Source organism: Eumetopias jubatus, unplaced genomic scaffold (assembly GCF_037043125.1).
Source record: "Eumetopias jubatus isolate StellerSeaLion01/CBP00866 unplaced genomic scaffold, mEumJub1_p1.0 scaffold_15, whole genome shotgun sequence".
NCBI classification, from domain to species: Eukaryota; Metazoa; Chordata; class Mammalia; order Carnivora; family Otariidae; genus Eumetopias; species Eumetopias jubatus.
In genome coordinates this window covers 46,445,178-46,468,099 of record NW_028274821.1, presented here as the reverse complement: position 1 = coordinate 46,468,099, position 22,922 = coordinate 46,445,178, and the positions used below count along the sequence as shown (strand labels likewise).

Genomic DNA, 22,922 nt, shown 5'->3' with positions numbered 1-22,922 from the left:
CTCATACACACCCACATACACACACACACACACACAGGCACACATATAAAAGAGTTAATGGCTCTCTTTTCATGTACATGGGGAATAAAGTATAACAATAAGCCCCAGATGGGCAAGGAACATGTCTATTTGCTAAATAGCCTAGCACTGCTCCTTGAACATAAGGCAGTAGATACATAATTGTGAAATGAATAAAAGGGGCCATAAAAGTCAACCACAATTTTAATAATATATAACTTTTACTGAGCACTGATTATAAACCAGGTACTCTACTCTGGATTATCTCATCTAATCTACATGAATTTAATGAGGTGGGTTCTTCTATTATTCTTATTTTAAAGGTGAGAATGCAGACACAGAATTACAACAGAATCTCTAGAATATTTTGCAAGATTACAAGAAATGAAACAATTCAATTTAGATAATCTATACAGGAGGTTTACACAACTTTAAGCAATAAATATAGATCAAATGCCTTCTATCTATCACACGTTATTACACCAGGTGCTGTGAAATTAGAAAGAATCACAGGTTAATACAACCAAAATATAAATAAGGTATAGGCTAAATCCTGCTACAAATAAATCCCACTACAATTATCCCATATCCTACCAAAATATTAACAAGCCTAATACCTAATAATCCAGTCACACAAAATTCTTGTTAGATTTAGACAATACCTTGGAATTTGCTGTAAAAACTCGTGTTCGTATGGCACATCACAACATTGTTCGTGCACAGAATCTTGTAATCCTTACAACATCCCTGATAGGTAGTTATTACTAGAGGTTGGTTGGAATCTACAAGTACTTAGATTCATTATCTGATCCAGGGATGTTCCTTATCAAGCTTTAATTCATATTCTGTGCTTGTTTGATGGCTACTGTCCAGGATTTGGTGGTGGGGGAGATGGAAAGGGAAGGAGTTTTAGGCAGGCCACCTACAAAATTAGTTTGGGGTTCCAGATTCCTATCATCTTGAGAAATAATGGCCTTGGGCTGAGCAAGGCATGAAGACAGTGTAATTAAAAACTTTCTAAGAGGCTTAAAGAGGCAAGTTCCAACAACTGATCACTTTTGGCGGGGGGGGGGGGGGGCAAAAAAGCATTCGAACTTAAAATAAGCCTTCATTTGGAACAACTTAACCAGTGTCAATAGGAAGTAAGGCATTCCTGTTGAGCTCCTTTTCGAAAACATTTATTAGGGCTCAAATCTTGGCCCACCTTGAAAAAATAAAGCAATATTCAGTACACACTAAATGGTCAACTTAATTTTTAATGGGTAAATGATATGGCAAGAATAGTTCAGGTACTTGTAAATGTTAAATGTCTGGGTATGTCTTCATTGGCTTTTGAACAGTTTCAAAGAGCAGACATGAGGATTCATTAGCTCTTAGCACATAGGAACCTGCTCCAAAGGCAGCCAAGAGAGTTGCCTAGCAACAGTGCATTTTGCATCTCTCATCATCCCCAAAGATGCTACAGCAGCAGCGGCTAGGTCAAGCCTCTCATTAGCAACCTGACAAAGGGTTTCTATCTCCCATTTTACAAAATTATTTTTATTTCCAGGTGAAGCTCAAATATCTATGTATTATTCCTACTGACATTTTCCTTTCCCTCTCTTCCTTCTTCTAACCAACCCCCATTTCAACAGACAGGTTTTAATGAATCCATCAAAATACCTGTAACAAAAGCAGGCACTGAGAAATCCAACAGAATTTATATGCTTATTCACATCACGATAACAGTTCCCTATCTTTGGGGCAATAAAGTAAGGAAGTTTTATAAGGGGGAAAAAAAGATGCCAAAATCAAATAATGGGAAGAGGAAATAGGTAGGATTTCAAAATTCACCAAAAAATCACCCCAATTATTTGCAAGGCTCTTGATTTCTTATTTCTTTCTTTTCCCCCCACAAAAGCTAATCTCAACCATATAGCAAAATAGCAAAAAGGCACAAGATTCGAGAGTGGTAATTCCAGAGTGGACTGACAGTTTATAATGAATGTAATCCATAGGAAAGGAACTCTGGTTCCCAATTTAATAACTGTGTTATAAAGCTGCACCTCAGATCAATAGCTATTCATTCCCTTCTGAAAATATTTCTTAAAATATTTACCACTCAGCATGGTTGCCATGCAGAACTAAAATATATACTCACATAATCTTCCTTATATACACTCAGAGATCCTTAAAAGAAAATAAACAAAATAGGCAGACTTCTCATTTCATGAATTTTAAAGTGCTTAATCCAGATTTTGACATAAACCACATATACCCTTGGTCTCTGAGCTTCCATGAGATCACGAATTTCCCTAAGGAAAAGATTACAGAATGTGCGTGACATGTTACGAAAGATAAAGTGTGATACTAATAGACCTAGATTAAGAATGGTGTAAATGAGGAACATTAAAAGGCAATCGTCATCACACCAAGTCAAAATCAGTAAATTTTTTAAGTGATCTGAAAGGAACAATGTGATATTTTTCCCAAGGCCCCTCCCCCTTTTTTGAAAGTACAAACAGCAAAGAATGAATCCTTAGAAGGATTTCCCAGAAGGGTGTCATTTACCACTAAAATATTTCATTCCAGCAGTTGAAAGACCATAAAAGGGTGAATGTCCTCCAGAGCCCCTAATAACAGTAATAGATCTTGTGTTACTATTCACAAGTGACCTCTCAGTCAGGCGATTTAATTTTTCCCCCTGCAGCATGGTTGGTTTCACACACAGTGTAATAACAGTTTTTGCACAACAAGACAATTCATCCGATTAGAAGGACTGTATTAAGTCTTTCATGAACAGCATGTGTCACTACTGCTTTAGCTAGAGTTTGATTTAAGACAACCTAATATATGCATGCATGATTCTTCATTTTTCCACCATTTTAAAGAAGATTCCTGGACTTCCTTCAGCAATTTTGCAGACCATTGCCTGAATCCTCCCTGGCTTCAGAAAATAACTAAGAACCCATCAGACACTCACTGAGCACTTTAAGTGGTACCAACAATGTTTTACCAGGCAACAGAAATGTGTATAAGGCTCCTCGTTTCTACGTGGGTTAAATAAAATCCCACCAATGTCTCCAAGAAGAAAGATGAAAAGGGACAGAATGGGCATAACTGGTTACTGCAATCACTTTTATGCATCGCAACATTTCAGCAATTCACCATTAATTATAAGGGCCACAGGACATCACCGAGAAAAGCTTCAGATAAAGTCAACTGGGAGACCGCCATTGGTAAACCTCAGCAAAGCGCAAAAAAATTTAAAAACTGGGAAACCAAAGGAAAAGGTGTGAAATGAAGCAACCACGTGGCAATCCCTACTCCAATGAATGGTTCGGCATCATTCAATGCCCACAGAAGCCTCAACCTGAGGACATCTACACATTTCTTACTGCCTTGCTGGTAAGATTAAGGTTAAATGCAGAATCTCCATAGCAAATGGCTATAGCTGTACCAGGGCATAGGAGAGCAAGGGCACCTGGCTCCGGGGGTGGGGGGGTATCCCAAACAGACCAGGTTCCACCACTCGCCACCCACCAATAAAATCCAAAGGCAGAGAGATGAGGGGTGGGGACACGAAAAAGGAATTTATTTCAGTGAGACTAATGTCGGGAAGACAGCCAACTTGAACCTCAAAGACTGTCTCCAAAGTACTGAAAAAGACTTCTAGGTTTGTATAAGGCAAATGTCCGCCAAAGGTCAGCGGGTACATGGGGGTGGGCAGTAAAGGTCAGGTCCATCACTGGCTTGGGGTCAATCACGGATGGGGTCTCGCCGGCTCAGGACAGTCCTTATTGCTTAAGGGGATAATTACGTTCCCATCAGGGGTTGCTTTGCCTGCAAGGTCTTTTGTCTCAGTTCAGAGATAAGCTGGAAAGAAGAACTTGATCAATTAGAAAGTCTGAAGTCCAAATGGAGGAAGCTGAAGTCCTCTTTCATAATGACAGCTGGAGACACTCTCAAGGGTTCCCTGTGCTTACTCCCTTTAATGGATGCTGATAGGTGTGGCTTCCCTTTTCCGTTTCTGGAAGGGGGCCAGCCCCTCTTAGGAGAAGAGTGGTGTCAGCGCTCCTTGGCTACAGGACTAGGCATGTCTTTCCAGCTCACCTGCCCCAAAGGGACCCTCCTATGGCTCCTTGGCAAGCAGCCTAAACCTGCCAGATTAAGTTCCCTCTGGACTCCTGATACAGGTGAGATGCGCTCTTCCAGTTTGATTGTCCCACACGCTCTGCAGGAATCCTGTTTCATTCACGAGTGTGTATAGCCTTCTAAGCAAACCTGTAAGATGGGATGAGACAAGTCCACTGTATTCTCTTGCCATGCTGCTCTCTCCACCGGAAACACGAGCACATCTTCTGTTTCCACAACCTCTAGTCACGCAAGCCAACCCCTACATGGCCAGTGCTCTCTCCTTCGCTTCCAGGATCCGCTTCGGAGAGCACTGGCCATGTAGGGGTTGGCTTGCATGACTAGAAGTTGTGGAAACAGAAGATGCAAAATCCGTCCCCCTTCTCTTCCCCTATCCCATCATCTCCTAACTTCTAGTGAGTTAGAAGCTCACTCTATTGCTCTGGGTGACGGGTTAAAACAGCTAGCCAGCCCATCACTCTCTTTCAGAGTCTAGATTTGGGGGACAGGTACCCTAACATCTACCCACCCCAACGGCCAGGGATATACATAGTTGGATGGGATGGACATGGGGTTCCATGTCACTAGGCTTGAGCGCGAGAAGCTGGCAATTGTAGGACTCAGCACTCCAGCAACTTGCCGCAAAAATCCGCCCCCCGTTCTCTTCCCCTATCCCATCATCTCCTAAGTTCTAGTGAGTTAGGAGCTCACTCTATTGCTCTGGGTGATGGGTTAAAAACGGCAGTAGCACTCAGTCATCGAAGTTTATTCCTATTACTCTCCCAAGTTCTGCTGGGTGTTCTGGCTCCAAATTCATTTTGGTATTTCAAGGTCCCCACCAACACTTCTAACAGCCTGTCATATAACTTTATCTCCTCTCTATTGGAGATAAATTCTCATCTCCTGCCTGACTGCAAGGCTCTCAGGATTTTGCTTCCAGATACTTACCCAGTATCCACTCAAGGTACAGTTTCCCGTACCCTGTCTACCTGGGTTTAATAGAGTACTCCTTGCTGCCTTGTTCCCCCCACCGTGACCTGCCACACATGTGTGTCTTTGCACGTGCCCTTCATCCTGCTCAGAACACCTTCCCTGTCCCCTGCATCAGAGAAACTCCTCCTCATATAAGTTCCACACTTATGTACCTCCACAGTGGCAATCACCATCCTGCACTAAACGGTAAATTTTCATGCTTCTGTCAACACGCTAAGCTCTATGATTTCTGAAAACAAAGACTATACCCTTTCATCTTAGTATTACCAGAACCTGCCATATAGGAGGTTTGCTAGAGAGAGAGAGAGAAAGGGAGAGAAAGAGAAAGGAGATATATGACAAAATGAACATTTTGAAAATGCTTAATAAAATGAGACCTAGTAAAAACAAGGTATCTACAGTATGTGAAGCTGAATGATAATTCCACTTAACACAGATCAGGATGCACCATTAAAACTGAATACAATTTGACAACTAAATACACTTAAGTAGAGTAAAATGCTACCAGTATAATTATCACTAATGACAATTCAGACTACTGGAAACAATGAAGGTAGGAAAGACTGGATTAGAGAAAAATGTTAAAGAAACAAAATTCGATTACTTTCATGTACATACTGTAACAAACTAATTAGCCAAGTGTTGCCAAGTACCAGTCCCTGCTGATATGTCTTAATGAATAGATAATGTGATCATTTTAAATTGGCACATTCATTGTACTCATGCAAATGAGCAAGCCCAAACTGCCTAAAAACAATAGCTTCAAAATCAGCTTATGTTTTAACTCAGCCTGTATCTAATTACCCTGAACCCTAAATTAATAGGATTTCATTTAATAAGATTGTACTGTAATGTAACCTAACCTAAATTCTATCCCTGGACTCCACACTGTTCCCTTTATTAGTCTGGATAACACATGACAATACTGGAAAATAGGGTTTTGTTGGTTCTAGTAGGGTTGATACATGCATCTAATATATTTGTGTGTTAATTCAATCAGGCAACAAAGCAGGTATCTGTCCAGCAACTAATCTGACCAGGAACTGTCCAAGGTCACGAGGAGACAAAATAAGCAAGACTATTTCCCTTAAGGAATTCCTTTTATGAATTCTAAATCTATTGAAAATATCCATTGAAGACTGATAACTCTAGGACATCTAAAAATGCTAATCTGTGCTTACTCATATTCAATCATCTTTAGCACTGTTTAACTCTGTGGTATGATATAAATTTAGGTTACATATATTTTTACATGCTCATTTTCTCTAGATGCGGGGGAGGGACACAAATTGTCTTGGGGTGCCTGGGTGGCTCAGTCGGTTAAGCGTCTGCCTTCATCTCAGGTCATGATCCAGGGTCCTGGGATCGAGCCCCACGTCAGGCTCCCTGCTCAGCGGGGAGCCTGCTTCTCCCTCTCCCTCTCCCTCTGCCTGCCGCTCCCCCTGCTTGTGCTCTGTGTGTGTGTGTGTCAAATAAATAGATAAAATCTTTGAAAAAAAACTGTCTTAAATGCAGATATGATCCACTACCACAAAAATGCTACTGAACAAGGATAACAGGACATGAGGTGTCTGACAGCCCCATCAATATGGACGCCTGACATACAGAAATCATCCCAAGTCACTCCTTAACTACTTGTCTGGCTCCACTGAGTTTGTAACCATGTCTACTCATTTGAAATCAACGGACTTCAGGATGCCCAATTGCATTACACAACTGTTCTGACAACTTGCCAGAGTCTATTCCACTACCCATCATGAAAAGCTCAAAATTATCACTGGGAGGGTAGAAGTCCAGTGTGCTGGAAAGACAGAGGGACAGAATAAGTTTCAAGACTTCTGGCAAGGGAACGAACACAGCTGTCCTGCTTTCAGAATTCCAGAATAGACCTTTCCCATCAGATCCACCAAATCCTGACCCATTCTTTCAGTTACAGCTTTCAGACAGCAGTAACAACTATGATTGTTAATGGCTTCCTTTTACTCCCCAACAACAACAAATTACATCTGAAATGTAAAATATATTACTGCTAGGGAACCTATGGTTCACAAAAAATAAAATAAAAAACCCTACTCCAGCACCTCCAGAAATTTATTTATTCCACTGTTTGCCCAACAATGGTACTCAAGGAGGATCATATAAATGTCATATATAAAAAGGAGTGTTTTGTAGAGCATTAAAAACAGGCAATATATGCTGCTTCTAGTTCATTTCAAAGATACTCTTTTTGAACTTGTATTTGTCCTGCAAGACTTAGCTTACGAAGCACCTACTTCAGGCAGTCTTCTTATTATGACTTCACTGCCCCTCTGGGCTCCATCCTACCACACGCTGCGCTTCCCTGCGTTATCGCGCTCACCACACAGTATTCTGATTGGATATTGCTATCTTCCCTAAGCACTGTGAGTCCTCCACTAAGGGTCTTTGTGGCCCAAGTTCCAATTAAAACGTGCATCCCAAAGAGGTTCTCCATGACTGTATACTGAAGAACTGATGTCGTCATGCCCTTTCAAGGTCCTGAACTAGCTATATGGCTTATCAATATTTTAAAGGTTTCATACCTAATAACCAATGTATAATTTTCTCCAACGACAGACATTATTTTTCAAAGAGACTACAACAACCTACTTTTTTTTGTTCACTAATAGTCCTGACTTCGATTAGATTTTAGAATCTCCCAGTTAGGATCATTACAAACAAAAGAGTGTAAAATCATTTTTGACCATTAAGCAATAATCCCAATTGCAACCATGCTTGCTGATTTGCTGGTTCACTCGGACCTTCTCCATCTTCCCTTTGATCGATGCCTTCAGGAGTTACCACTGTGTATAAGTGTTCTATTTAGGCATAAAGATCTGGCTAAATGTGATTTGCCTATTTATAGAAGGGCCAATGGGAGCTAGCATAACAGAGGCAAAAACACGAGACTGAAGATCTAGCCAGATTTCAAACAAACGTTGAGATTCTTAGCATTTAATTCTCTCTACAACTGACTGGGCCAATCTTAAAAATATGAAGTTAGTAAACCTTGTGTACTCTTTCAAAAAAATGTTTTTAATAGTTTAACTAAAAGTGGTAGAGAGACAGTAGAACATATGGGTAAGAGCACAGATTCTGGAACCGTATGTGCGGGTTCAAATCCGGACTTTGCCAATTAGCAGCTGTGTGACTTTGGGGAAGTTAAGCAAACTCTGTGCCCCAGTTCCTAAAAAGTAGTGGTAGTAACCTCAAAGAGCTGTTTGTGAGTTAGTTAACAAATGCAAATCAAGTGATTAAAATAGGGACTGGTATGTTATAAGCATATGTAAATGTTACCTATTTTTATTTGCTGTTACTTTGTTCAAGGAGATACTATAGCTTCTAATGAGTAGACCACATTTAAAACTATTTAGCACTGGAAGATTAAGGATAGAAGAATTTATTCCAAAGCACAAGCCAGGTTTTCAAAAGGTCTAGAACTGATTTACTCAACAGACCTCAGAATTCAGTCAAACCGGCAAACATGACCAACACTTCCCTTTTGGACCCTCGGCACTATACATTAAATTGATTAATTGAATATCTTCCTGCTGCGAATTTATGGTAAGGAATCAGAACCCATAAACCAATTAACACAAAAAAACAAAACGAAATGCCTTGCAATCGTAAGATCATTAAATTTCAGTCAATGAGAAGTATTTATGATGTGAATTCCATATCTAAAGTATATTAGAAGCCACTGTGTGTATTTTGGTGACATTTTATAATTACATCAAACTCTTTCTATGCAATTCTAGTATTTCAAGTTATAGCTTCTACTCTGCTTATAAATTATACCTTTCCCATATAGTGCCAATGTATCTAATTTATTGGGTTTTTTGTAAAGAAAACCAACTGGTTTTGCAGACTGATCTTACATCGATCCACTGTAATGAACTCTCTTATCCATTCTAAAAGCAACGGTTTTAAGCAAATTCTCTTGCATTTTCTAAGGAGCTCTGGCTTTTTCCTTTGTAGTACATATATAAGTTCTAGTTCTTTTTCTTGAATGAAAAATGGCCAGAACCTCCAGAAAAATAGCAACATGACTGTCAGCCATACTTTTCTGGTTCCTAACTTCAGTGGAATCTACCTATGTCTACCTTTTGTCCTGTGTGAGGCTTTTTATCTTGGATTCTGTATTATCTCCCTTCGATGATAATATTATCACATTTTCTAACTTAATGATCTACCTAGCTTTTAATTGTTACCATTTTCAATTTCTGTCACTTGTTTCAAGGTTTGCCTCTTAGAAACACTAGAGAGTGTATGAGCCTTTTTTTTGATAATTTAATTCACTCACAGTAATTGTCATAACTGATCTACTTGGAATTATTTCTACCATCTTTTTTTTAATATTCCTATCATCTTATTTTATGCTCATATTTGCCATTCTTTTAGGGTTTTTTATTTCTTTTTTCCTTTTGTTATAGTATTTGGAAATTATAACTCACTAATTGTTACTAATAAAGGATTATGTGCATATTTCACCTTATTTTTCTACTAACATCAAGAATTACGCAGTTTCTGGGCGCCTGGGTGGGTCAGTTGGTTAAGTGTCTGCCTTCGGCTCAGGTCATGATCCCGGGATCCCGGGATCGAGTCCCGCATTGGGCTCCTTGCTCTGCAGGGAGCCTGCTTCTATCTCTCCTCCCCACTTGTGCTCTCTCTCACTATCTCTGTCTCTCTCTCTCTCAAATAAATAAAATTTAAAAAAATTAAAAAAAAAAAAAGAATTACTCAGTTTCCAAAACAATTCCACCTTAGCACATCCTCAACTCTTCATATCATCACAATCCCACTAGCTACCCCCACCATGTTTTAAAGCTTGGACTTTAGTTCCAGGTAACTATTTTTCATACTCTATAAATAATTATTTTAAACTAACCACAAGGTTTACTGGCTATTTTGATCACCATTCAACATTTCTTCTCTGTGCTTTCTTGGATTCATTTTCCATTTTGTGGAGCACATCCTTGAGGGGTTTCGTCCCCCACCCTCCATAAAAACCAGCAAACAAGGAATGTTCTTGAATTCTTGCACACCTGGAAAAGCCTTTATTACCAGTCGTAAAAGGCAGAATAATGGGGACGAATAATCCGGGTACAAAGTGATTTTCCCCCAGAAATTAGAAGGCAATGATCCCGTGTATTCCAGCACCCAGGGTGCTGACGCTAAAAAATTAAGATCAATCTTACTTTAAGTTTTTCTTTTCCCAATTCTTCTCTAAAAATCTCTCATGACCTTCTCTTTATCCTTTAAGTTCTGGGGACAAAATCAGAGACTGATCTATTCTTACATATGCTGCTTGGCTTTCAAAGGGTCCTAACGATCAGTACCCTTGTGTCTTTTTTCAGTTCAATAAATAGTTTTCTGTCATGTTTTAAGTTTCTCTCCTTCATTTTCTCCATTCCCCCCAACTGGAATTTCTAGAGAAAGATGTTAGAACTCCCAGTATTGACCCTCAGTGTCTTAACTTCTTAAATTTTTTTTGTTCCGTATTCTGAAATATTTACTTGCAGATTCTGTCAGTCACTAATCCTGTCTCCATTTATGTACTGTGGCAATCACATTTTCCACTTCTAAAATCTCATCACTGAATTTCTTCTTTCTCACAGCAGTATTTTTGTTGACAGCATAAAAACACAGAATCATAGGATAGCTTTCCAATATCTCTCAGGACTTAGATTGTTTTTCATTATATTCTTCTTTCTGAGTTCTCTTTCTTCTGGAAACAGATTCTTCAGTTAGTTACTAATGCTGTTAAGTTTTCTCAGAGTCTGGTAAGCCTTCATTATCCATTTATATTTATGAATCAATGCCAAGTTGGCTGTAGGGAACTTGCATGGGTTGCTCCTATAGACGGAAAGCAATGTTTCCATAAATTATAAGACTCTCCTCTTATTTGAAGGGCTGACTCGGAAGAGCTGAAGAATGAATGATAAAGGATGCCAAATGGCAACTTCACTTGGGAGTTTCTGGCCATGCTACATGTAGACAGAAGACCAGTACCACCTTCTCCCTTCCCTGTCCACTCATCAAAAGAAGACATTTTTATTCTGTCAAGGGTGGACTTCAGTGTGTTTTCCCCTTGAGGGTAACTCCTCATGCCTGTTTTGAAATTCAGAGTTGCCACAAAGTCTGATTCCCCCTTCACCAACACTAGAAGCTGATCCCAGGCAGGTAGCTCCCTTAGAGAGTGTTAACCAGAAGACAAAGCTATTCTACCTGGTATTTAACTGGGAGCAGACAAACTCCACTATTCCAAATGCAGTTCAGGACCCCACCCCAACCCCTCCCTATACTCAGCACTGAGTGACATGACAAGACAAATGTTTCTGTTTCAGTCTATTAGAACTACTGAATATCGGGGCACGTGGGTGGCTCAGTCGTTAAGCATCTGCGTTCGGCTCAGGTCATGATCCCAGGGTTCTATGATCGAGCCCCGCATCGGGCTCTCTGCTCCATGGGAAGCCTGCTTCTCCTTCTCTCATTCCCCCTGGTTGTGTTCCCTCTCTCGCTGTGTCTCTGTCAGATGAATAAATAAAATCTTAAAAAAAAAAAAAACTACTGAATAACACAGTGATATAGGGTAGAACTGAAAATCACAATTTCAGTGAGAATTTTAAGTGATTTACAATCTACAGACTCTTCAAAAGAAACTCTGCCCAATATGAACACTCAGGGAAGGCAAGAAATTGATACAGAAGTCCTTGCTGGGTATAAATTCTAGGCTTTCTGCAAAAAAGAAAAAAAAAAACAGTAAAGGGTTCAAATGCCAGTTAAAAACATGTTTATTCTACAGGTATCTATGTGGGCTTTATAAAGAAGAAATAAGCATATTACCACCGAATGGAATAGATGCCTGACCTTGAATTTCGGTCTGTGTTTCTCTTTGTCTAACTGTTTCATGTTGACAGGCTCAGCCCAATTTTGCTCTAGGCATAATCGATGCTATGGCTACGAGGGAATAGTAGTATAGCACTTCTTATCTGTAAAGCTCTTTATTAAAAGTACTGTACATTCTGGCTTCTTTTTGCTGGTGTGAAGAACACAGAAAGCAGACTGACTTCAGGGGGTAGCAATTCATAGAACTCAGTGACAATAGAACAGAGTGCAAAGTGTCCAAAGACTCTTTGTGCAAGTTCTTTTATAGAATATATTTTCTCCTTTTCTCACAGCAGTAACTTACAGACCATTAAATTTCACACATTTCCTATTCATTTTCCATGTTAAAATATGGCTTATGACCCAGAGTAGAACTATCACAGGATTCCACCCTGAAAGTCAGCTTTTTTACTATGTGATAATATATGACTTTTGAAAGACCAGCAAGTCATGGGCCATGAACCTAGCCACATAAGTGATTTCAAATGGCTCAAAAGTGTGTACACTTTTACAATTGGAAAAAATTAAGCCCTGAAAACATCACAAAGGATAAAATTAAATTATCAAAGAATGCAATTGTTCCCATTAAGCAAGACCTTTAACTAGACTTAACAACCAAAACGTAAAAGGGAAATAAAAAACCCCAGAGTTGTAAACTGCAAGTAAAAAAAAATAAAAACAAAAAACCCGCATCTCTCTCCCCACTTCCGAACAAGAGAAAAGTAAGCAAGTACCCAGGGTTTGAGAGAGGCAGTGAGTTTCACAAAACTTAATTTGTTAAGCTCTTCAGTGATGGTAGGTTTCAAGGAAGGAATGTGTACTTCTCTAAAGCCAAAGTTCATAAACTTTTCCTGTTAGGCATATTCCATCAGTCAGTCAAAAAGAAACTGATGTACGTTACATGTAGTATTTAGAGTTATTCCACTGAAGTTGAGATACTAAGCAATAAGATTTCATTTTAAACCATCTGGGCCTACCTAAAAATTACTAACCTTTGTGGTTAATGTTCAATGCCTATACCTATGTAATCTTGCCATAAACTCTTACTGTATATAGAAAGATAGGAAGAAAACACATTTTCTCAGGTTTTAAAACCACTAACAGGGAGCCCTGATTTCCAAAAAGACTAAAATCTTTTGTCAGGTGTTCTCCCTACATATATTTAGAAGATCTACTATTAAGCATCTAATAATTCCAATAAGGCTTTTGTATAAACATACTGCAGTGTGGAAAAAGAGCTTCCTCCAACACCTCTGTTACTCTCCAGGATCAGATGGCCAATCTCACTTCCAACAACTATAGGGAAACTATGGTTAATAACACAACTAATATAATAATTATAATTATATATTTAATATATATATAATCTGTCAAATATATAATACAAGTTACAATGTTACAATAATTAGTTAATAATATAGTTAATATAATATAGCTAAGCTAAGAGATAGGGAAGGTTTTAGGAAATTTGTAACAGCCTTTTCTTCTCACAGGGCCCAGGGGTCTGAAAAACATCTTGGGGGTTTGGTTAGGGGAGTCCCAGGTAAACATATGGAGTTTACCTGAAGCTGGCTTGTTCAGTAAGAGTTATAACCTCTCCTTAAGGAAGTTGTCCATCTGAGACATTTCCAAACTGTCCACAGTCATGTTATACACAAGTTGGCCACTGGCTCAGGGTTCAAAATATGATTTGTCTTTTTAAAAAGCTATAGGGGTGGGGCGCCTGGGTGGCTCAGTTTGTTAAGCATCTGCCTTCAGCTCAGGTCATGATCCTAGGGTCCTGAGATCGAGTCCCACATCGGGCTCCCTGGTCGGCGGGGATTCTGCTTCTCCCTCTGCCTCTGCCCTTCCCCCCTGTTCATGCTCTCTCTCTCATGCTAAAATAAATAAAATCTTTAGGGGAAAAAAAAAGCTGTAGGGGTGCCTGGGTGGCTCGGTCAGTTAAGCACGTGACTCTTGATCTCAGCTCAGGTCTTGATCTCAGGATCATGAGTTCAAGCCCCACGTTGGGCTCCATGCTGGGTGCAAAGACTACTTAGCAAAAATAAATAAATAAAAAGCTATAAAGTTCAGAAAATGTCCTCATTTAGTCATGGAGTCCACACTATCCCTTAATTAACTCGGTAAAGTCCATGTTTACAATTCACCACACCTGATGAAACCAGGTCTTGAACAATTCACAGAGGTAGGAAATAGCTCTCTGAAAAGGAAAGAATAAGGCCAACTGGACATTACTGTACATGAGCCATGTGCTTTAATTCTCATTCAGGCATCTCTGAAGGCAGTCGGAATGACTTTCATCAAAATGAAGGAAAATAACATTACTCAGTATCAGAAAGGCAGGAACTATTACATAAACATAACCAAAAACCACACCAATCTATCAACTTTTATTTCCAGAAAAAACACTAATTTAGGAAATAGATGGCACCCTCATTTATTATAAGCACAGGCTATGATATGAAAAACTCTCTGAACTAAATCGATGTGTTTAAAACTTCCAAGACTTCCATGGGAATTTGCACAGGATGCTCATTCTTGGATCTCTCCCCAGAACACTAGAAGACATTCCCACCAAGCATGTGAAAGGAAACTTTTACTGAGTGCTGCCTGACCTGAGCTTCTCTGCAAATTCAATCTCATGGTGTCTGGGTAAGAAAACTATTAGGATTATTAGTAACTAATGACAGCACTCTTGGATGGGGGAGGGGCGTGTTTGTTTTTTTCAAGTGTCAATTTATTGCTATGGCTTTGGTTAATTATCTGCTTATTTTAACATCATCATCTGCATCTCGTTAACTCTAAAATGATACAAAGCCAAGTTCCCTTCAGACCACTTAACTCCATTAGTCTTCCTTGGCCCTAAAGCTATTAAACCACATGGAAAATGCATGCCCCATGGGAACCAGGTGAGAGATGAAAGGTTGAAAACTCACGGAGGAAGAGGATCCATCAAACTGCAGGATAAGTAAGAAGTAACAATCACAGCTTCTTAAAAAGCCCATTTTCTTACCAGTATGAACACTAATATAACATGACTTGTACTACCAATAAGATCAGCACTAAACATAATTTAAATTAATACCTTAGAATAATAACAAGCATATCAAAACATACTTCATCTCTTTCAAACTTTTGAAATACTTTTTCTCACAAGATCTTACAGTAGGATTCTTTCAATAAATCATGGTGACACACAAACTCAATACTTAGTAAGCATACTACCGACCAGCAAATTCTAACATAGAGGTTAAGTGACCACCAAAACAGAGGTGGAAGACAGCCTTGAAATTCCTACTCTTACCTACCTATTTACTTAGCTTCTGCTTATTAGTAGTCTAAGACTTTTGTTTAGTATCAACTGCCCATGAGGGGTGCCTGGGTGGCTCAGTTGGTTAAGCATCTGCCTTTGGCTCAGGCCACGATCTCAGGGTCCCGGGATCGAGCCCCACATTGGGCTCTCCGCTCAGCAGGGAGTCTGATTCTTCCTCTCACTGTCCCTCTGTTCTGTCTCTCTCTCTCTCCCAAATCAAGCAATCAATCAATCAATCTTAGTATCAACTGCCCATGAATCTAGCCAAAGATTGCTTAAACATAATATAGCTTCTTTCTATAAGGTGAGAAAGGATAAACACACATGAAATATTAATACATTCCACGGAGACCTGTCAACTTAATAAAAGAAATAGAAACAACCCGCCAATAACAGATTACAATAATAACTCATTTCAACTGAGTCTATTCCAAGTATCTACTCACAATTGGAAAACTGGCTTTTTCCAAATATAAAGTCCTTTCCTTTTGGCTACTTTACCTATAACTAAGGTCCAGTGAAAGGATATGAAATGGTCACTTCATAAAAAGTGAGGAAAATAACAGTATCTCCTAAGGACGCCTGTATGGCTCAGTCGGTTGTGTTGGACTCTTGATTTCCACTGTGGTCATGATCTCGGGGGTTGTGGGATTGAGCCCCGCGTCAGGCTCTGTGCTCAGCAGGGAGTCTGCTTGAGACTCTCTCCCTCTGCCCCTTCCCCTGCCATCTCTTTCTCTCTCTCTCAAATAAACGAATAAATATTAAAAGAAAAACAAAAACACAGTATCTCCTAGTTCAAGGATACTTCTTTTGTCCTCTTCACAAAAACTCCACTTCTAAGTTCTTATTAATGATACTGCCTTTGCTTAGGCATGAATTTGAATAACTCTTTAAGCATTTCACCCTACTATTCATCCTAACAGCACAATGACACTCTCATTTCTTTCAAAACTGTCCAAGAAATAATCAACAGAAGTATAACATTGATTTCTTTGATTTCTCCCACTGCTTCTTAAACTTTTACTGAATAAATAAATAAACCTGATGGTCACTCTAGTACTTACCAACCTTTTCCATTTCATGAACACATGACAATCATGTTTCTAAGGAGAATGGGGTAACTATCTAAAACATCAGGTGGCCAGAGGCGATCAGCCAAGCACCCTGCGCTTGGACAGCTACCTGGCTGCCTGAGAGCTCAGAGGGGAGACATTCTTGGCACACCTGAAATGCACTTACACCATTTCAGCATTCCCAGAACACTGAGAAGTTCTCCGCTACATTTTTTGCCTATTTAGCATATTCCCACTTTTATTTCCAGGAAACTATTTTTCCTTTGGTGAATCATCCCACCCTCAATCCACATGATCCTGGTGGCACAGACAATTTCAGGGCTGACACTTCACCCACTTCCATTCTACCCACGATGGCCAATTAAAGTGCATTAAAGTGTCTCATTATCCTGCCATAACGGATGATTCAGTGTGGGCACATGACCCAACAAGGTCAATTCAAATACCTCTACATCTCTCTTCCTTTTGGACAGAATATAAGGTTATAAGGCTTTGGGCTGCCAGCCAATTCACAGAGGAAACAAAGAAACTATACAGTGAATATACTGTCTAGGCCATGCTTGTATTAAAATCTGGAGCTAATAAAAGCTTTTAAGACAGTTGTGTCTCTGTTACTTATAACCAAAAGTATCACCCTAGAATTTCAAAGACCAATGCATTTCCTGAGTACCAAAACACAATTTGATGTAATACATGTTTCACATCAGTGGTATACATAGGTCGGGTAACTTACTATAGCACTTCTTTAGGTAATCTCCAGGCATTATCGATGCATTAACTATTTTAAAGATATTATCCTATAAGGTGTCTGCACTGAAACAAAGCATTTATTAGAAGCCGAATTATTACAGAAGGTGAAGGGAAAAATAAAGTGGGAAACAAAGTGAAATGATTCACATTATGCCCACACCGTATATGACACAAAGGTACTTTTGAGAACATCACAGATCCACGTGGAGAATCAGACCACACGAGGTCTAGTCAGAAGGAAAACTTTTTGTGACCAGCAGTTGTTTACTTGACTAAAAGGAATGAGCATGACAAGTTGGGGATAAAAGGAATCCCAATACATTAACTTCATATCTTAGATAAACATATTTATCCCACCTCTACAACTAAATTATTTCCTAAAGGAACACAAATTTTCCATAAAGAGATGAACTTTTTCTTCACCGTGTTTAGAAAGAAGCATAAGCACATACCATACCTATTTGGTTAGGAAACCCATCCCTTTGGTCTACCCCATGGGAAAAAATCAGATTACCAAATATATGGTTAGTTTAAAGGGGGAGGGGAATCTTATCAATGTCTGACAGCTTAGTACACTCCAAGTTCTGTGCAGATAGCAAAAATGATCATTTACTCCCATATCCCAGCATGTTCGGTATTACCATACATTGTTAAGGACCCAGGATTTTTCAGTTTATTAAAGACTGAATGAAGATAGGATCAAATTGCCAAGAGTCAAAAAGAGATGAATGCCTACTGCATAGGCATCTTTACCCTAAATTAATCTGCATCCACTTTAAAAGATCAACATTAGGGGCGCCTGGGCGGCTCAGTCGGTTAAGCGTCTGCCTTCGGCTCAGGTCATGATTTCCAGGGTCCTGGGATGGAGCTCCACGTCGAGCTCCCTGCTCAGCAAGGAGTCTGCTTCTCCCAATCCCTTTGCCCTGCACCCCTCCCCCACTTCTGCGCTTGCTCTCTCCCTCTCTGATAAATAAAATCTTTTTAAAAAAATAAATGAATAAAAAAAGACCAATATTAGAACTAAGGGATATTCACCTTGGAATAGGCTACAAGAGTCAACAAAAGTGTTAAAAATGAGCAAATCTACGAATAAACCATAATACCAGAATAGCATCACGTGTAGATTTCACAGTGAAATGTGCTTTCATTAAAGAAATGTTTGTATCAAGTATTCATTAATTCAGAATAAAGACAAAAAAGAACAAATGGAGAAGATAAAAATAGCCCCCCAAGCTCCCCCCCAAAAAAGAATCAACCCATAATTTAAAACTTTGATCAAAATCATCCACAAACGAAGAATAATCTACAATCCCAAAAGTTAAGCTCTACCCCCACTACTGTTGCATTATTTTCTTACTTTACCTGAGAGGAATCTGCTTGGGCTAATAATGTAGTGACCTTCAGTATCTGGTGAAGATTCTGTCCTTGATCTTCAACAAGGAGGTGAGCCAACAAAAGGAAAACATGCACAGGAATCACTGTGGTAATAGGGAGCAAGGACTCTATGGAAAACAGCCAGTCACTGGCCGCAGACTTTTCTCTCATTACTTCGAGGATCCTCCAGGCTGTAAATATTGATCCATACATGCTGGTTATGGGGAACGCAAGCTTGTAGGAGAGCTGAAAAACCAACAAAAGGAGGCATGAATAAATGAGGTAGGTATATTTGTCAGAGATATAGTCATGTATTTTTTATACTTCATTGTAAGAAATCAATCCTTCCCACAAAGTACAGAATTTTTGATTTCTGCCAAAAACTCCTCTGCACATATCTGAGCTAATAGGATTACACCAACAGAAAACAGATGGAACTCTAGAACACCTGATTTCAACCTATTTACCATTCGCTCCTAGTTAAGGCAGAAGAAAAAAAAAAGGATCAATATACAAGATCCAGATGCAATGGAGTTTGAAAAAAAAAAAAAAAACCTATTAGCACTAAAGTATTCACCAGTGAGAGGGAAGATTCTTTTTTCTAAGATTTTATTTATTTTATTTGAGAGAGAGAGAGAGAGAGAGAGTGCATGCACAGGGGGTGGGGAGGTTGTTGTGGACAAGCAGACTCTGCACTGAGTGTGGAACCCAAGACAGGGCTCAATCCCAGGACTCTGAGATCATGACCCAAGTCAAAAATCAAGATTCGAAGGCTCAACCAACTGTCCCACCCAGGTGCCCCGTGAGAGGGAAGATCTTAAAAAAAAAAAAAAAAAAGTCTCTGTATTTGCCCAGCTCCAGCTCCAGTAAGAGACAATCCCAGGCAGGTGGCAGACCTGGACTGAAGACAATTCGTTTTTGTAAGAGACAGTATGTTGACAGGAACAGCGTTGGTTCAGCTGGAACCTGGGAATTAATAACTGGGAATAACTTCTGTAATAAAAAATAGCCTGACAGGGGTGCCTGGGTGGCTCAGTCGTTGGGTGTCTGCCTTCGGCTCAGGTCATGGTCCCAGAGTCCTGGGATGGAGCCCCGCATCAGACTCCCTGTTCAGCAGGAAGCCTGCTTCTCCCTCTCCCACTCCCCCCCTGCTTGTGTTCCCTCTCTTGCTGTCTCTCTCTCTCTCTCTGTCAAATAAGTAAATAATAAAAATCTTAAATAGCCTGAAAGCTCTAAATTGAAATGATATGCAAAGAAGAGGTTATGCTTAAGTTGATCTGAGAAAGGACTCCTCGTGGAAATAAAGTAGTGCCATCAGGGAGAGAGAATAGACAGAACTCTGCCAAGGTAAGCAATGTGCCCACATGACTCAGGAGAAGTCATAGACATTAAAGAAGCTTTAAATATTGCCTGCTAATAAAAATATTCAATTCATTCAGAGTGTGATGAAACAAATTAGAAATCTCTAGATTATAACTGTCCTGTTATGAGAGACTGACTTATATGTATACAGAACTGAAAGGATGGGAAGTAAAATTAAGCTAGATAGGGGCACCAGGGTGGCTCAGATGGTTAAGCATCTGCCTTCGGCTCAGGTCATGGTCCAAGGGTCCTGGGATCGAGCCCCGCATCGGGCTCCCTGCTCAGCGGGAAGACTGTTTCTCCCTCTCCCTCTGCCTGTCGCGCCCCTGCTTGTACTCTGTCAAACAAATAAATAAAATCTTTAAAAAAAAAATTAAGCTTTATTTAAAAAAAAAATTGTTTTTAAAGTAGGCCGCACACCTAGAATGGGGCTTGAACTCATGACCTTGAGATCCAGTCACATGTTCTACCAACTGAGCCAGCAAGGCACCTCTGAAATTTTTTTAAATAACAGCTTTATTGAGATACAATTCACATACCATAAAACCCATCCTTTTAAAGTTTACAACTCAGTGACCTTTAGTAATTCATGGCATAGTAGAATCATCACCATGGTTAATTTTCATCACCCCAAAAGGAAACCCCATACCCATTAACAGTCACTCTTCACTCCGCCAACGCCACCCTCGCAGCCCCTGGCAACCACTAATTAATCTACTTTGTTTCTATTCTGGCTATTTCATATAATAGTGTTTTCTGGTGACTGGCTCCTTTCACACAGCAGGTTTTCAAGGTTCATCGAGGCCATGGATTGTATCAACATTTCATTTCTTTTCATTGGCAAGTAATATTCCATTGAATGGATATACCACATTTTTACCATTCACCAATTAATGGACATCAGGTTGTTTCCACTTTTTGGCTATTATGAATAATGCTGCTATGAATAGTCCTATAAAAGTTTTTGTGAGGACATAGGTGTTCAATTGTCTCAAGTATATGTTTTAGAGTAAAGATACCATTTGAAAGCAAACCCCACTGTAAAAACAAATGAGGAAGCTATCTTTTATTGACATGAAAAGAGCTCTCATGAAAATACAAGATGCAGACATTGTGCACAGAATGCTACCATTTTTTTAAAGGGGGTGGGGACTATATATTTGTATTTGCTTATATACGCAAAGAAAGTTATGAGACAAATATAAAAGAAATTAGCAGCCACTACTCATTTTACATTTGAGAGGATGGGAACTGGGCAACCAGAATCAAGGGTGAGAAGGAAACTTCTCATTGTATACCATTTTATAATTTTTTGAACCACTTTAATGTGTTATAATTTTTTTAAATAAATTTTTTTAAAGATTTTATTTATTTATTTGACAGAGAGAGAGAGAGAGAGAGAGAGAGAGAGAGAGAGAGGGAACACAAGCAGGGGGAGTGGGAGAGGGAGAAGCAGGCTTCCCACTGAGCAGGGAGCCTGATTTGGGGCTCAATCCCAGGACCTTGGGATCATGACCTGAGCCTAAGGCAGATGCTTAACGACTAAGCCACCCCGGCGCCCCTAAAATAATAAATTTTTAAAGTTAAATATTTACATTTATTATAGCTCTTTCTCTCTAAAAATACTTCCCCAACCCAAAGACGAAATTCATTGAAGACCAGAGTCAAGTTCTTTAGACAAAGGACAAACAGCATCGGACTTGAGATTTAAAAGACCAGGACGTTAGCAGAGCCATGCCAGCTAGAGGCTATTACACAATCTCGGAGCCTCACTTTGCTCATTTGTAAAATGGAAGTAATGACTACCTTCCTGCCAAGATTATTGAGGTAGATAATGACACAATAAAGCACCTAGCACAGTCTCTAAAGTTGCAAAATACAGAGAAATATGATCTCTGTCATCTTTTGGAGAGAAAAATAAAGCTGGTGGATAGGAGTATAAAAGAAAGTAATTGGAAATCACCATCAACCATAAATTGAGTCAAAAGCAGCAACATTACCCAGACGGGTAAGAGTAAACATACTGAAACAGGAAAGTAATCCTGTTTTACTTGAAGTATTATGTTGATGGTTAGGCTCTGTTTTTTGTCTGTTTGCCTAAGGTTCGAACAGCAGGAGAAAAACACAGTGTTGAATGAGACATCCCAGAACAGGGTCTCTGTCCCAGTGGGTGACAGTTGCCCTTGGCACAGTCCCAGGGCAAGGATGCGGCCTGGGGCTTTTTCTGAGCACCAGCTACCAAATCCTGGCTCCACAGCTCCCGGGGAGGGGGCGGGCTGAAAGTGCTGGTGGGCTCTGTGTTTTAGAGGAGAAAGCAGGTGTTTAAAAATAAAACAGGTTTATGTTAGGTGAATTACATCTCAGTAAAAAAAAATGCAAGAGACAAGACACCATAAAAAAATAACATTTAAATTAATATTAAATGGTTGTAAAACATCTTTTACAGATATTAGTTGAGAATTTTTATTCGAAAAAGCTCGTAATAAAAATGGTCAAGTCTGTTAACTGTTAACAATAAGACAGATATTTGATAATACTTCTTTGCCTAAAGGAGTCTGAAAAAGAAATTGTGAGTTCAGGGAACAATACAGATTTTCATTAACTTTAAGGAATAATACTCATCTACGGCACCCTGGGTGGCTCAGTCGGTTAAGCGTCCGACTCTTGGCTTCAGCTTGGATCATGGTCTCAGGGTCCTGGGATCAAGCCCCAAGTAAGGCTCCATGCTCAGCAGGGAGTCTCCCTGGGATTCCTTCCCTCTCCATCTCCCTCTGCCCTTCCCTCTACGGTCCTACTCTCCCGAGTGCTCTCTCACTCAAACAAATCTTTAAAAAAAAAGAAGAAGAAGAAAAAGAATACTCATCTGTAATAGTGATGAAAATAGTCTTAACCAAAGTGGAGCCAGGATTTGATCAGGAGAGGGAGTATGGAAACTCAAACCTGGAGCCCCTTGAAAGGAGGACAGATTTTTGCTAGAAGGGATTTAATCACTCACCAGAGCAGAAGCAGAAGACTGGACT

General features: G+C 39.6%; 1 protein-coding gene across 2 annotated transcripts in view; it reads right to left on the bottom strand.

Annotated features, from left to right (window-relative positions):
• FOCAD (focadhesin) overlaps window positions 1-22,922 on the bottom strand; it is a 309,970-nt gene that overhangs the window by 186,194 nt on the left and 100,854 nt on the right. For both annotated transcript variants that reach the window (XM_028107273.1, XM_028107274.2), the window contains exon 11: window positions 18,529-18,786. In XM_028107273.1, the coding sequence (XP_027963074.1) occupies window positions 18,529-18,786 (258 nt within the window). The remainder of the gene's footprint in view (window positions 1-18,528; window positions 18,787-22,922) is intronic.